The sequence below is a fragment of the Austrofundulus limnaeus genome, unplaced genomic scaffold (genome assembly GCF_001266775.1).
Source record: "Austrofundulus limnaeus strain Quisiro unplaced genomic scaffold, Austrofundulus_limnaeus-1.0 Scaffold165, whole genome shotgun sequence".
In the NCBI taxonomy this organism is placed as follows: Eukaryota; Metazoa; Chordata; class Actinopteri; order Cyprinodontiformes; family Rivulidae; genus Austrofundulus; species Austrofundulus limnaeus.
In genome coordinates, this window is record NW_013952567.1 from 434664 (window position 1) to 449667 (window position 15004).

At 37.0% G+C, this 15004-nt stretch overlaps 2 protein-coding genes across 2 annotated transcripts; both read left to right on the forward strand.

The window, feature by feature from the left end:
• The first annotated feature begins 2387 nt into the window (after positions 1-2387).
• Positions 2388-4037, forward strand: apoc2 (apolipoprotein C-II). Its single transcript, XM_014017292.1, has 4 exons — positions 2388-2437; positions 2720-2780; positions 3304-3460; positions 3557-4037. Exons 2-4 carry the CDS (start codon positions 2732-2734, stop codon positions 3639-3641), a joined length of 291 nt encoding a protein of 96 aa, XP_013872746.1. The 5' UTR covers positions 2388-2437; positions 2720-2731; the 3' UTR covers positions 3642-4037.
• A 1599-nt stretch (positions 4038-5636) lies between these two features.
• LOC106523731 (trypsinogen-like protein 3) lies at positions 5637-8316 on the forward strand (the record flags this gene model as incomplete). The annotated part of the gene is made up of 4 exons (XM_014017258.1): positions 5637-5839; positions 6400-6653; positions 7720-7853; positions 8040-8316. Coding segments are annotated over 4 exons (771 nt in total), but the record flags the coding sequence as incomplete, so codon positions are not given.
• Positions 8317-15004: the final 6688 nt, after the last annotated feature.

Consider the following 15004-nt stretch of genomic DNA (forward strand, 5'->3'; position numbering starts at 1 on the left):
ACTTCAACTTTTTTTTTATTACCTCAAACAGATAATCCAGTTATGTAATTCAGGATTATGCATCAAATCTCTGTGAGTTCAGGATGAGATTCTTGTTTGATAAAATGAGAAAATGTTAGCTTTGATAAAACCTTTACAACAAATATTCATTTCGTTATTTACATTATTACTTTTTCCAGTCAAACTTTGACCTTTCACCCAGAAACCTTTGTGTCTCATTAACGCTCGTCACACTGACAGACACAGCAGATCATAAATTATGAACCAGGTGTTGCTTACATGTTGATGCAGCAGAACATTTATATTTTTAATCACCGATAGTAGAGTTGAATTGAGTGTGAATCCATGCTTCTAGTTAAAAACTGGCTGACACAGTGCACAGATATATCCTGGTATAGTGAAGTATAGTGTGTATCTTTCTGTATATTGTGTACTAAATTATATGTAAAGTATCTGTATAGTGTTAATACTAGAGAGACACGAACAGCTGGAAACAAATTCCTTGTGTGTGTCAACATACTTGGCCAATAAACTTGATTCTGATTCTGGTTCTGATTGTGCAACAACACCCCGGGATCTTTCACCTCATTTCAGGCAAACAAGCAGCTCAGACTGTTTCTGCTTTTCGATTAAACAAACAAAAGTCAGTTTCGCAATATTTCAACGCATTGTCGCCACAGTCTGAGTTTTCTTGGGAGGAATCTAGCTGTGAATGTATGGAGATGCATTTTTACAGCATGGAGTTTTCATCGGTTGGAGCGAATCAAAGCCGCAGGTTTTCTGACATTGTGAACCCTGCAGCTGCCTGCAGCTGGACTCGAGCTGACCTGAGATCTGAGGTCACAAGCAACATGACATGTGAGGCCGAATCACATGATGGCCTGATGTTTGCTCAGGCTTTGATCAAATTGTTGACATTAAAGAGAAGAAAAAAGAAAAAGAAAAACTCATGAAGATAAAAGTCGGTCTTTCCGTCATTTGTAGTACTCAGCATTACATTCAAATATCAGCTGTGATTCTTTTACATGTTTATTATTTCTATCATGGCTTTTAACAAAAATGACATGGTTTTGGAAATTAGTTTTGAGTTTTATGAGTTTTTATGTGTAGTTATATTCATTTCTCTTAATGATTGATGTGCATAGTCTGATTTTTATTAATAGTTAACTTTCAGAATTATAGAAATGCTGCACAAATAAGTTTGTTTTGTGTGTGTATATCCAATAAATATATACATAAATATATATAAATATATATATATACATAAAATAATTACTTTTAGCTGAGCGCCTTTTTTCACACAGTTAATTTATTTATTGTTCACAGACTTCCACGAAATGTGAATTTAGAATTAAATGGTTTCCACAAACATTTGGAACAGCAATCAGGAATCATTAGTACTTATTAACTTAATTCAAAATATTTTTCAAAATGTGACCACAGTCTCAAGGTCAAAACAAAAAGGGTAAAAAAAAACCAAACAAAAAAACTAATGAAAAGTTATATTTGATGTTTATTATAGATGAAGGAATGGTTTCATTTATTTATATGTGGTCAAAAATGTACATCTTGACATTTGAGACTTTATTTCATAAAAAATGCATAGCTAAGATATGTTTTTCTGATTAAGAAATTATTTAGAAGAAATTAGTGTTTTGTGTTGCTTTCTGTTGCAAATTAGTAAAAAAAAGAAAGAAAAAAGAAAGAAAGAAAACAGATTTTTCATAACAACAACCTGCAGCTTTGTAACTTTATCAGAATCAATGCCCAGCGGCTAAACTGTTTCATAAAAATAAAGCGTATTTTTTTTATAAAGATGTGGAGAAAACATTTTTCTTTTTACTCATCAAGCAAATAAAAAAAGGTAGAAAAAATAGATGTCTTTGAGGCTGAGCAGAAGAAATCTAGTCTACAGATATCCCCTCAGCCTCATGATCTGACTGGTGACGTGTTCTGCACACAATCAGCCACCTTAACAGGACTTAGGACTGCTGTGGCGTGACATGGACACATCACCTTTGTTCTGCATGTAACAAGTGTCTCTTATGGAGCTGTGCTGAAACTCACAGCCTATAAAGGAGACCTAATCGATGAGAAATAATGACCACGGCATATTCAAACATGCCTTCACACATGCAGAGTTAGAGGAGCTTCAGTTTGGCCACTTACAAAACTGAATCTGACTCGTGTTAAAGACACGGGTAAAGTTGTCAATTTTTCATAAAGGAAGAATCAATTTTTTTAAATAATAAAACACATTTCAAGTAGCACTTGCAGTAAACACATAGTATCAGACAACAGTGCAGGTTTATCTCCCACAGAGTGCACTTTGGCTCTGAGAGCAACAAGTCAACACATTTACTCTCCTATATAAACAGCTCGGGTCAGCGGTGCCTCCGACTCTCTTCTTTCCCAGTCAGTTCTGGAGGGGGATACAGTGAGTACTGAAACTTTGAGTTCATTTTAATAATGATTTAGAATATGCTAGTGTTGAAGAATCATTTATGCTTTGTGGGGGTTGAGAATTACTCACTATGTTAGGGAGGAAAATGTTTGATTTGTGYTAGAAGAATGGTGATTGTGGGGGTCATACATGAACTGTTACAATAAATAAATCAGCAGCTATAAGTGAGATTGGAGTGAAATCTATGACAATGTCTCACCCTAGTGGTGTAAATAGTAACTTTTAAAGCATGTATTTTCTCCTTTTTACTCTCAGATTCAAAGCAACATGAATAAGCTGCTGGTTGTTACTGTGCTTGTTGCACTTCTTGCACTCAGTAAGTAAAACTTCTTAAAACTACACTATTCCTCAGGGAAACATTTTTTTAAGTCACTGATGATAAAATGGGAAAGATTGTAAAGGATTTGCTTTAAGCTAAAGTCAAGTGGGATTGTTGTAGATTCACTTCAGAACAGTAGGAGATGAACAAAGACAAATATGTCTTTTTCAAAATTTAATTTCAATAAAGTAACTCAGTGTTTGAAGTCGACTTTTGAATGACATTTAAAAAGGTAGGGGATTCTGAAAACACAAATGATGGATAATTATGAAAGTGATGAGTTGTAAGAGAGATTTGTTAAAATTTTGAGCGTATCAGCTAAATGTTATTCAAAGTGTGGGCTGCGACTTCCTGAGTGGCCATTAGGGGCGCTAGTGGGGCCTCAGAAATCTGGAGGGAAGATAAGAAAAGAATAATTGTAATTTTAATCAATGTTTTGAATCATGATGACAAAATCTTATAAGTTTTTTATACTAYTCCAATTTGCTGATAAAATGACTTCTTACCTCTTTCCCTCCAGCTGCTGAAAGCTTCCGTGTGCCAAGGCAGGCCGAGGAGGAGGAGGGCACACTGAGCAAGATCACAGACACAGTCAAGTCGTACTATGACAGCGCCCTCAACACCGTCAGTGGATACGTGGAGAGCATTAAAGGCCTGAATCTAGAGGAGAAAGCAAAGTAAGGGCTTGTAAASAGAGCTTTGTTTTAAAAAAGTGCAACAAAGATCAAAGTTTACAATTGAAATGCTTTTCCMCTCATCTGTTCTGTTTGCAGGAATCTTTACACTGAAACTAGCACAGTTGTGAGCACCTACGCCGGCATTGCRCAAGACCAGATTTACCACTTTTTTCATCACTAACGAGGTTACAATAAGAGAATAAAACATTTTTTTAAATACCTCAGAGACCTTTTTCAACAGAACGCTCAACCTGCACCTGAAAGCCTCCAACATCAGTTGACACAAACTCAAACCTCACCATGGAGCCTCAGAACCTCCAACAGCAGAAACTGTAGACGCTGGGCTTCTCTTCGAGCCATCACACCAAAGCCAATCATCCATCAGTTGACATTAATTCTAAAACTTCCCTGAACAAACTGGAAAACGGATAAAAAAAAATACCCAAGGCCAGTAATTGTAAAACATACCACCACCTACAGTAGGAGGAATTTTGTTTGCTTATAATTGACATGAATTGACCATACAGAATCATTTAAATATGTGTTACCTCTTGAAATAAAATATTTATACAAAGAACATGTCTGGAGAGAGTTAATGTGACGTGACTGCAGTGTTCGACATTCTCCCTGCCTGTTTGAGTCAGAGCTGCGTCGTCTTTCATCACAGTGAATGCGCAGCATCAAGTGTTTATGTCTGTAGCAATCTGCAACACAACACATGACGTTTTACCAGCTGAGGCAGCAACAGAACACAGGCTTCTGTAACAGCTAATAATGGATGAAAGAAGATGCACAAAACACTGGTGCTCAGAAAGTGACACGTGAATCAGCAAACAAAGACTGTGAGGTTGGTTTTGTCTATGCTGATAAGAGCTGAGGCAGTAGTGTTGTGATTTTTAATTTATACATAAAGGTACAGCACGGAGCTGCTTCTGAAGCTGCAGTTAATAAAAGAGATCAATCAGCTTTAAAGTATCATTAAATCAATGGTTTAAAAGTAGAGCCAGGGGACAAAGTATTGTGTTTAAAGGGCTGTACTTTTAACACCGCTGCTAAATAATACATACRTATATTGTGAAACGGTTAGATATGAGCTTTTACAGGATTTTGAATGTGCTCTGATCTGAAGAATGTGTATATTCTCTATGTGGTATCAGCTTTTATATCAGCTGTTCTGTCTCAACAAGCATCCAGCAGACTGAGCTTCGAGTGCTGCTGAATTCATGTTGGAAGCTTGTATTAAAACAGAACGGAGCATTCGCGCTTTCAGAATCAAATTAAACMAGCCAACTTTTGTAGAGAACTCATTATTTTTTTTTTTTTTTCACAATGGGAGATATTGCATATTAGAAGCAGGTTTCACAAACACAAATTGAGTGTGGCAAAGGAGCAGAAAAGCAAAAGCATGGACAATATAACAAACAAAAGAWAAAAAATAAAATAAAATTTGAACATTTAAACCATCAAAACTTGAAACCATAATTTTCCCACCACCCTCTACATCAGAGCCGACTCAACTCCCCAACAATTTAAATCACCTTTAAAGAAACATTTCTCTTTCTTGCACCCTCCCCTCCCCTTTCACACAAGATATGTTATATTAGTGAACTTCCGTTTAGCCAATAACTTGACAACCTGGAAGTTCATTAGAACTTGTGCAATATTTTAAGGCTTTGCTCAGAACACTAACATCCATTTTGGWATGCACTTGTGACAGACACACCATAAATACGTTTATTACAGCTAACAATGTCCCATTACATTTGACTTACTTGATAAAAGTGCACCTGAAAACCATCATGGTTAAATATTTTTGAACGAGTACCGAGGAAATGTACTGCATAAATACAGTAAGAGCAGCTTTTGTTATCAGGAACAAACAAAAAGCTACGAGAAATCAGTTGCATCACTTCACATTGCTTAACCGGAGACAATAAAAATGTTATGATAAAGTTCATAATTTAATGAGGTTATTGCGAAGATCAAAGCTGACAGGAAACAGTGACACTGAATAATAATTAAGCGGTGAATTCCTCCCACTGAGCCCCACAAGTTTGTCAGGTATAAAACACCAATGCTGATCAGCTTCTTCAGAACAACAAGATGAATCTTCTCATACCGGTCCTCATGCTGGGACTTGCAGGTAAGGTGTTCAATATGTTGTATCTTCAAATAAAAAGGAGAAAACAGAAGAAATCATTTAGCTTCTGTTTGTTCTTGTTTGTGTGTGTTTTTAGGGGCATATCCCCTGGAAGACTCAAAGGAGTGCCAGCCTCACTCACGACCCTGGCATGTCAGGCTGAGTGGYGGAGGGGGGCACTGCAGCGCGGCGCTCATTGATAAGTGGTGGATAGTGACCTCCTTTGATTGTGGTCTCCAGTAAGTGTGGAGGTGTGGTGGTGCAGAGGAAACAGAAGGCAAACCTTTGATCGAGAAGTTTTCTAATCCCCCCAACCATTTTAACTAAATTTGGGTCCTCATCATCCAGTGTATAAAAAAAACCGATAAAGTTTGCTGTAGCAACCACTGAGAAAAGGAGCTAAAAACATGACTTTTCTTTAAATTTGGGTTCCTCACATTTTAGTGTAGTAAAAATGGGTTGGCGTACTTTTAGTATATTTCAGTGTCGATTTTTGCTCTTGCAACATTTTCAGTTTGTACTTGTTTCTTTGGAACATTTGCAAAATTGTCCTAAAGGCATTAAAACTTAAATACATTGTAACTTTTTCCTTACAGTTTCATCAGATGTTGTACTTTTATTACTTTTACATTGTACTGCCTTTCAGATAATATATATATAATATCTAGGGCTCCAACTAAATTGAATCTAATTAATCAACTTGCTGTTTAAATTTGATTAAGGCATGCTGGTTCTTATAAATGAGGCTTGGTTCACCCTGACTTTGCTACATTTAGAGCCTCTCCTTGGTCTTTTGCAGAGCCTACGATTCAATCGCCTCGCTCGGGGAACATGACAGGACTGTGGAGGAAGGCACAGAGCAGCACATCCCTATTGCTGATGTAATCATTCACAGCCCTTACCGCTCACCTTTACACAGCCTCACCATGATGCGTCTGGCTGAGCCTGCCCGCTTCAACCAGTACGTTCAGCCCATTCCTCTGCCCACCCGCTGCCCGAAACCTGGAGACACCTGCTCCATCAGTGGCTGGGGCTCCACCATCGTAAATCAATGTGAGTAAATTCATAAGAAGCGCTGAGGATTTTATGTCTTAGGTATTACACAGGAAGGTTGTGTTTTGAGCATTGTTTAACAACCTAAGGCAGATGTGTCAAACTCAAGGCCCGAGGGCCAAATGTGGCCCATGGGTGATTTCTGTCCAGCCTGCCAATGACTCCCCCAACCCCCCAAGAAATTATTATTCTTATTTTACTTAATTTAATAAAAAATGGATTTTATATCAATTGTAAACTTTAAATTTATAATTCATTTCGACAAAATAAACACATTTAAAAGTTGAAAGATAAAACTTGTCCTGCCTCTAGCTGTTGAGTAACTGGCCCCTTGGGTTTTATATTATGTCTACCTGCACTGTCAGAAAAAAAAGTACTAGATTGTACCTTTAKGGGTACATTGGCTTGTCACTGGGGTGGTACCCTCAAAGGTACCGTTACTGTACTGTTTAACTTCAAACTTGCTCAGTCGGTGCAGCTTTTTGTGCTCGTTTCCTTAGTTGATATGAGGTGCATAAAAAAAACAAAATTTGAATATCAGGTAACGTTTTGGTACAAAATACTTCCACTTGTACCCTTTTTTATCCCCTAATTTTTGCAGTCAAAATAAGAGGACAGAGGAATGTTTGTTGTGGTCGAAACACACCTTRAACTTGTTTTTGATGGATTGAAAAAAAAGGACTTAATAGCAGCACTTTCACAGGATGTTAAATCACATCACAGGCTTTCAGAGTTTACATTTTTTGATACTTTGATCACTAATAAGGTTAATGTTGGCCTCATCAGCACTTTACTCTCTCTAAAGCTCATTCCTATTCTGGTCATATCAGCTCTAACAAAGCATAAACAGCCTTTTTAAATTGCGACCTTTTTAATCAGTTTTTAACTATCTGCCAAATTGTCTCGTTAGTGATCAGAACTAATTAAAAGAAGTAGACCTTGAAAATATTATTTACACCAGAATTACATTTTTTATGCTCCATATAATTTGTGAACTCTGCTGTCTAAAGGAAGAACTGTTTGTCAAACGATTTCAACTGAAAGCATTTTTTTTCTTTAAAAACAGACGAGCCCTCTCCACGTCTGAAGTGTATCACTGCGCCTGTTGTGGATGACCTGACTTGCCTGAACTACTTCCCCCCAATGCTATACTGGGGTGTCATGGTCTGCGCTGGTCAAGCAAACACAGATAACTGCCTGGTGAGCACAAACCAGAGAAACTAATGCTGATGGATGTCTCCGTTGCTGCGCTTGTTGCCTCCATCAACCTCCCCCCGCTCTCCCATTGCTTTCCGTCAAGTATCATTGCATTTTAATTTAACTCTGCACAAGTTTTCCCACAAACATTCTGAATAAAAGTACTGTGTTCTGTCCTGTCTTCTCCAGAATGACAAAAGCAGCGTGATGGTGTGTGGCGGAGAGCTGCAGGGTGTGTTGTGGTTCAATCACGGCTGCGATAACCCGGCTCACCCCACAGTTTACTCCAAGCTGTGTGAATACAATACATGGATCAGGAGCGTCATGGACCWCACAATGACCACTACACTCCTTCCACTGACAACATGAAGCAACAAATAGAAAAGAAAGAAACTTTATTATAAACAGTCACATTTCTGCAGTCACAATCTTCTTCTATTCAGTTTGAGATTGTTATGAAGGCTTATTAGATGTAAAAGTAACTTTAAACAAGAATATATTGTATAAAATTAGTACTTGTTCAAGTAATACAACTTGTGTTTATTTTCATAAACATGATTATAGTACATGATTGTATGGTGGCTCAGTTGGTAGAGCTGATGCCTCTCAACAAGAAGGTTGCCGGATCAAATACCATCCCCCAGGCCTTTATGGATAAAGCATTAAAACATGTGCTAATTTATAGCTCATTAAGCATGAATAATCCTTCCTTTATGTTTTTAAGGTTAACTAACCATTCATTAGTGATTATATAAGGCTAAACAAAGTATAATTATTATAAAGTTTTAAGGTTGATCCAGTCATGCATCTTCCAAAAAACTTGACACTAAGCCATTAGGCTACAGGTATTTTATTTTATTTTTATTTTATTTTATTTTATTTTATTATTTTTGCTTTGTTGAAGTTGGGAACAGAATGTTGGCTGATTACAGCAACACTGACATTTTTAGTGACACTGTATAGAATGAAGATGAACAATAAAACTAGCTAATTATTTAATTATAAGCTCTCTGTTTAGGAAAAAGGCAGCATCTTGAAGTACAAAAGCTTCTTAATAATGGATATAATTGCATTTAAAATGTTTTTATTTGTCCTTGTTTTGACAATTGATTAATATTATAGAGTGAAATCTACAAAATATTTCTCATAGGAAATAACAGTTACCACTTCATTCAGAAGGATGTTTGATCACACCAGAATATTTTGTCTCATTTCTTTCAGTGTTGTTTTCACAGAGTTTAATGGTCATATTGGGTTGACCTTCATGAGGTTTGGAATCAAAGGGAACAGATTTTTCACAGAAAGAAAAACAATATTCTAACAACTCCTAATTTTGCCAACAATGGAATCTAAATAACAAAACCCATCTTCTGGAAGTGACTGAATATTTCAGTGGCAGAAATGRCTTTAGATGATTGTTTTATTTTAAAAAATGTGATAAAAATGTTGGCCTTCAACTTTTTCCAAATGTGACTTAGACTAAGATCAATTGCAGTTTAATTCTGGCTTATTTATTTGTGATATGAAGTTTTATTGTGCATTGAGCTAAGACAATTCTGGTTTGCTTATGGCCTGGATCTGACTATCTGATTGGTTTACATTTGAACCAGGTGTAAAAATGAAGCACTTGTGTGCTTCGCCTGATCGGCCAAAAACAAGTGACCATCTGAGAGTTCTCAGATTCCAGTGTCCCATTTTCTGGTGGTCCCCTCAGACTCAGTCCAAAGCCACACATTTATAGGATGGGATAAATGAGTTGTGTTTTGGATTGGAGCTGCTTGCAGATTCGACTGCTGCGCCTCAAAGATCAGTCAATGCAAGTTTATTTCCTTATATTCATAAAACTTGATAACATCAAATTGAATCGTGCTTTTTAGATGAGTACTCACAGTTTTACAGTATGAACACGTTCATTAGTATGAAATTAAACTCTCAGCTGTGGTTGATGGTTTTTTTATTATAAAAGAATAGGGGAAAAAGCAAACAAACTAATCCAGAAGAGTGTAAACCAAGTCCAACAGCACTCATCAGCTGCAGAGCAAAAGGCAGCAAAACATCTGTGTAGCACTCGAGCTCAGTCAGAATCACTTGTGCTTTAAGAGGAATTTAACAGGCTTTGTTATGACTTTGCATTTCAGTTTACGTCCAAGCAGATGGTACAGGCCAAAGATGCTCTGAATCATGACGGAGCCTAATTTAAATCTGTTTTGCAGCATGAACAACGAGAGACTGCACTTAAATGAAGAAGCAATGCATCCCAAGCTGATGTGCACCACTTCAAGATTTTGTGATACATTGGTTAAACTTATAGCATCAATAAGAAGATCTCTCAGATGCTATAGCATTTAGGTATGTCTGAGAGGTTTTGCTTCAGAGCTTAAAAATGTTGCTAAAAGAAAAGAAACTCATATAGAACACCACTAGGGGGAGATAAAGCACAACAATACAGAAACAGGGATCAGCGTGAACAATAGAGATACAAACCAAAATTTTAAATCTGAGATCTACAAACACATCAAGATGTTTTCAGTATGCTACAAGAAAATGTACATTCACATGATATTTAATTGTTAAAACACAAAAGCAACACAGAATGCATGAGTGGAACGAGCAGTTCACGTACAAACACACACACATGAACACAAAATCAGATTTAGTCATACTCACACATTTCAATGCAAAGTGACTGACAGCTGTGTCCATAATCACCCAGACAGAGGGGCCACCCTGCCATCTGTTGTCAGCATTTCTCCCCCATGYCTCTTTTTCTCACCTCAGTGGGAGACAGAATGCAAACTGAGGAGCTGACTTTGGTGGCTGGAATGTCATTTTAAAAATTAATGGGATATTAACTAGCAGAGGGGTTTTATAGGGTTTTGCTCTGTAAAATTTTAACTTTTGTTCATAAAGACGGGTTTAAAAGACCAAAATCACGGCCAGTAATCAGATTTTACACTAGTTGACACCTCACTTATTTGCTGAAACAGAATATTAAAAATGAGTCGAAAATCTTGAGACTTTTCCACAAACATCTAATATAGACCAAATTCCACCTGATTTCACATTAGTTACTATGAAAAGGACAGATGTTTTGGCAAAATCTTCTGAATCATCTGTAGGTCTAATTTTTCATTATAAATTTTGACATGTTGGTTGTGCTTCAACATATAACAGAATTCTTGTCTTTAAACTCTAATATGAATTTGCATAAAATACATTCAGTAAAAGTAAACTACACTCAAAAATCAGACTGATGGATTGCAAGTAACTTTCACTTTTATTTTTGAAGAAAATGTGAAACTTACTYAACTTTGACTAAGTAAATCCAAGAYGTCGGTTTTTGAGTGCACATGTGGTAAATAAGAGTTGAATAGAAACTCATCTTAGTGTGAYCAAGGACTATATTGGCAAATGTGACAAAATTAAACAAAACACACTTGTCAAGTAATTTTCTGTGCTTCCCCATTTCATAGGGATGTTGACATGTTGTCAGCAGCTGCTGCCATTTTCTTCCCAAACTGCTGTGATCAGATATTGCGAGGCTGCTCGGTGCATTTTCTTGTAATTTCCTCCTGCTTCATTATTTCTACAAATTTCAACAAAGCGCGCTGATGTCAGGTAGTTAGCTACAGCCTCGTCTTCCAGTTTTTAATTTTTGTTGATGTGTTTTGAAGAAACAGTTTTTTGAAAATAGGATCAAAGTAAATCGCCTGAGTTTTTTAGTGACCCCTTAAAGAGATAAGCTGCCATGAAGAACATTATTTTATCAGGCCTTGTTCCAAATTTGATGATGATTTGAAACGTCAAAGTATGTTTTTTTAATCCATGTGTTGACGCTCGTCTTCGTCACTTGACACATTTAACACGCTGTCATTGGTTGAGGAGCTTTGTTTACAAAACAGATGTCCACATGGTTTTTAAATTGTTTTAATTTCCTTACTTTCTAAGACACATTAAGTTGATTTGATCCTGCAGTTTGCCTTGTAATGTTATTTTATACCCTTTCTGCTACTTTTGAATTGGCTATAATTAAGTTTGATTAGTTTTTTAGGATACAAGATGCTTCCTACGAAAACCAGAATGTGAATATTTTCCTAAAATTTCTTGGCAATATCTTGAACAAGTAAGTTATGAGCAAAAATAGATAGAACAAGGCRAAATGGTCACAAAGGCCCCATTGGTTCTGCTGTGAACTGCAGCAAGAAAACATGAGCTGATTTCACCTAAACAAACATCAATAACTTCCCTCATTCTAGATAATCACATGATTTTGGTGTTAATTTGGTTTGAAATGTTCTTTTGGAATCCGCTGTCAGATTTAATTGGTGTAGAATTAAAAATGTATCCACATCCCTTACATTTCAACATCCACACAGAGTTTTTCAACTGAATTTTAATGACTAAATTTTTTTTCTTAATTCTTCATTTTTTCATGCAGGAAATGACAGACATTTTCAGTCTTTTTTCCTTTTTTTACAAGCCATTTTAAGGTGAAAAACAGAGTCAGGTCTAAAGTAGTGTAAATAATGTGTTTGTTGTTTAAATAAGTTAATGTATTGATAACTAGAAGCTTTAGCTTGATTAAATCAATTTCCATCAACAGCATTAAACYTAAAAACAACTCATGGCTTTCTTCAAACCGTGTCAAGTACAAAAGTCTTCTTATCTACAGTACATTGTCAAATAAAAACCAGGAAACTCTCCAGATGCCACACATACAGACTAAATAAAATGCACATTACATTTTCTACGAGGCAATAAATATAAAAATAGTTTACGTTAAACATTTTCAAAAGCAAACAAATTCTCTTATCAGTTGCAGGACTAAAGTGACTGATCAGATGTGTTTGGGCCACACCCTTCTAATTAGCTCTGAGGCTGCATTAACTGCAGCACCTGAGAAGCAACAGTGTCCAGAGCAGCATCGTTTCAAAACTTAGCTTCCTTACCAGTTGCTTCTTTGGTGTTTGTAAATGATTCTCAGTTTTGCACAGATTCATCCATATTTATTTGGCCCCATTCACAGTGCTCAAGKATTGTGCACCATCTTTCTGGTCCCTGTGTCATCAGGTTATCACACAGTTTATCATCACTCACTTCATAGCTTGACTTGACAATAGTTATTGTTCTTTCGATTGTTTCCTCTTCAGGAACCACCACAGTGAGTCATCCTCCTCCACTTCACTCTTTCTTCATCCTTTTCTTCTGACTGCAACCATGTATCTCCTCTTTGGCCTTCATGTTTTGTCTTTTTTTTCCTGGAACCTGCATCTCTAACATCATTCCATCAATACAATCACCATCCCTCCTTCCAGGCAAAGCATAATAATACAATAAAACTTTTTTTTCTTTTATTTAGTCATTTTTTTAAGTATTGAAAGTCTGTATCCCTGTAGTGTTGGACTGTAGAATGCCATCAGCAACATTTTGAACAACCGTGTTACTGGGCGTAGTATGTTTCATTTCCTTTTCAATAAACACTAAGCAGGGGTGGAAGTCTATTGTTGTGCTATGAAAAGGTTGAGCCAATGTAGTGAAATTTATGAGACATAGAGTTAAGCACYGACTTGGTCATTAACTGAAGAAACAATCTCATTTTAATTCACTGATGAAATAAGAATGAAACACAAATATCGCTATTACCTCGCAGGAAAGCTGAATGTTCTAAAGAACTTGATGGAAGATCTGACATTGACATTTGAAAACAAGAATATTTGTTGGAAGACAGAAAACAAAATGTCAGAGGGAAGTTGCACTAAAAACATTCATTCACTGATTCGTTCATTATTCGATTAGGTCAGCAGTTAGTAAGTCAATGAATCCCCATGGTTTTAATATTTAATTTTTAAGCTAAGAAAACAAACATATTAAAAACATAATGTGGCATAAGTAAAAAAAAAAAGAAGAAGCTTTCACATAAATGATTAAAAAGGGTKCACGCCTCAGTGACAAATTCTAGAATAATTCTTCTGCAACCTTGGTTAGATTTAACACGCTGCCCTTTATTAATGCTGACCTGTTGCTCCTTTCTTTCCTTCTGCACTCCCTGCACAACTCATAATAAATTATAACCCAAGTTTGTAACGGTCCTCCCTGCCATAAATCAGGCCTAAAAACACAGCCTATGTTGAAAACAAATATCCTAAATTGCTCAAACAGCTCAGTAAAAACTGGTCAATGAGTGGATTAAAGTGAATGATGATCCATTGGAGGGACCTATTTTTTTTTTCTTTTCTTGGGGTGTGACAGAGCTTATCTGTGGTGAGTATAATATCTGCAAAGCAAACGCAGGGCTTCTCCCTACATTCTCCCTTCATCGCTCCGGTTCTTTGGCAAACTGTCACCATCACTCGTTGACGAATTACATTCTCAGCATTCCCCTGTGGCACCTGGAACACTGGAGAGAAAAAGTGGCAAACGTGCACTCAAACGTGCAGGATGTGCACAAAGCGCACACACTTTTTCACCAACATCCTTCAATAAAATGTTTTTCCTCCCCCCMAAAAAAAAGTCTGATGGAAATGAATAGGGTGAGCTGATTTACAGTACATTAGCAGAAACTGCTGCACGTGTGTGTTTCTCTACATTAGGCTCAGTGTGGATAGCACAGGCCAAGTCAATCATGCTGGATCTCTCCCTGTTGTCCCATTGAGACCTGCGGCTCATCAGGGGAGATAATTAGTCTGAAGAGCTCTAATGATACTTGCCTAATAGCTAGAGCACACTGCGAGACACCGGTGTGTGTGTGTGTACACTGGTATGTGGGCTGCGGTGAGAGCACAGATGTGGGAGGTGTCTCTGAGCGGCGAATAAGTGATTAAAATAATGTTTCGCAAGTACATATGTTTGTGAGATTGTGTGTGTGTGTTTCTTTTTCTGAGCCATCCATTTGAATATTGATACCATTCAAACTAATAAGGTAATGACTGTGGGGGCTATCAGGCTCCAACCCACACATTTGTGGATGTACACACACAAAAACTCACACTTTTTTTTTTCCAGCAGCTCCCATCCTCCTCGTTAGCTGGGAGCTCTCAGTTGCCTCATGCCTTATGCACACAGCAACCTTGACACACAAAAACAAACACTGTGTGTGTGTGTGTGTGTGTGTGTGTGTGTGTGTGTGTGTGTGTGTGTGTGTGTGTGTGTGTGTG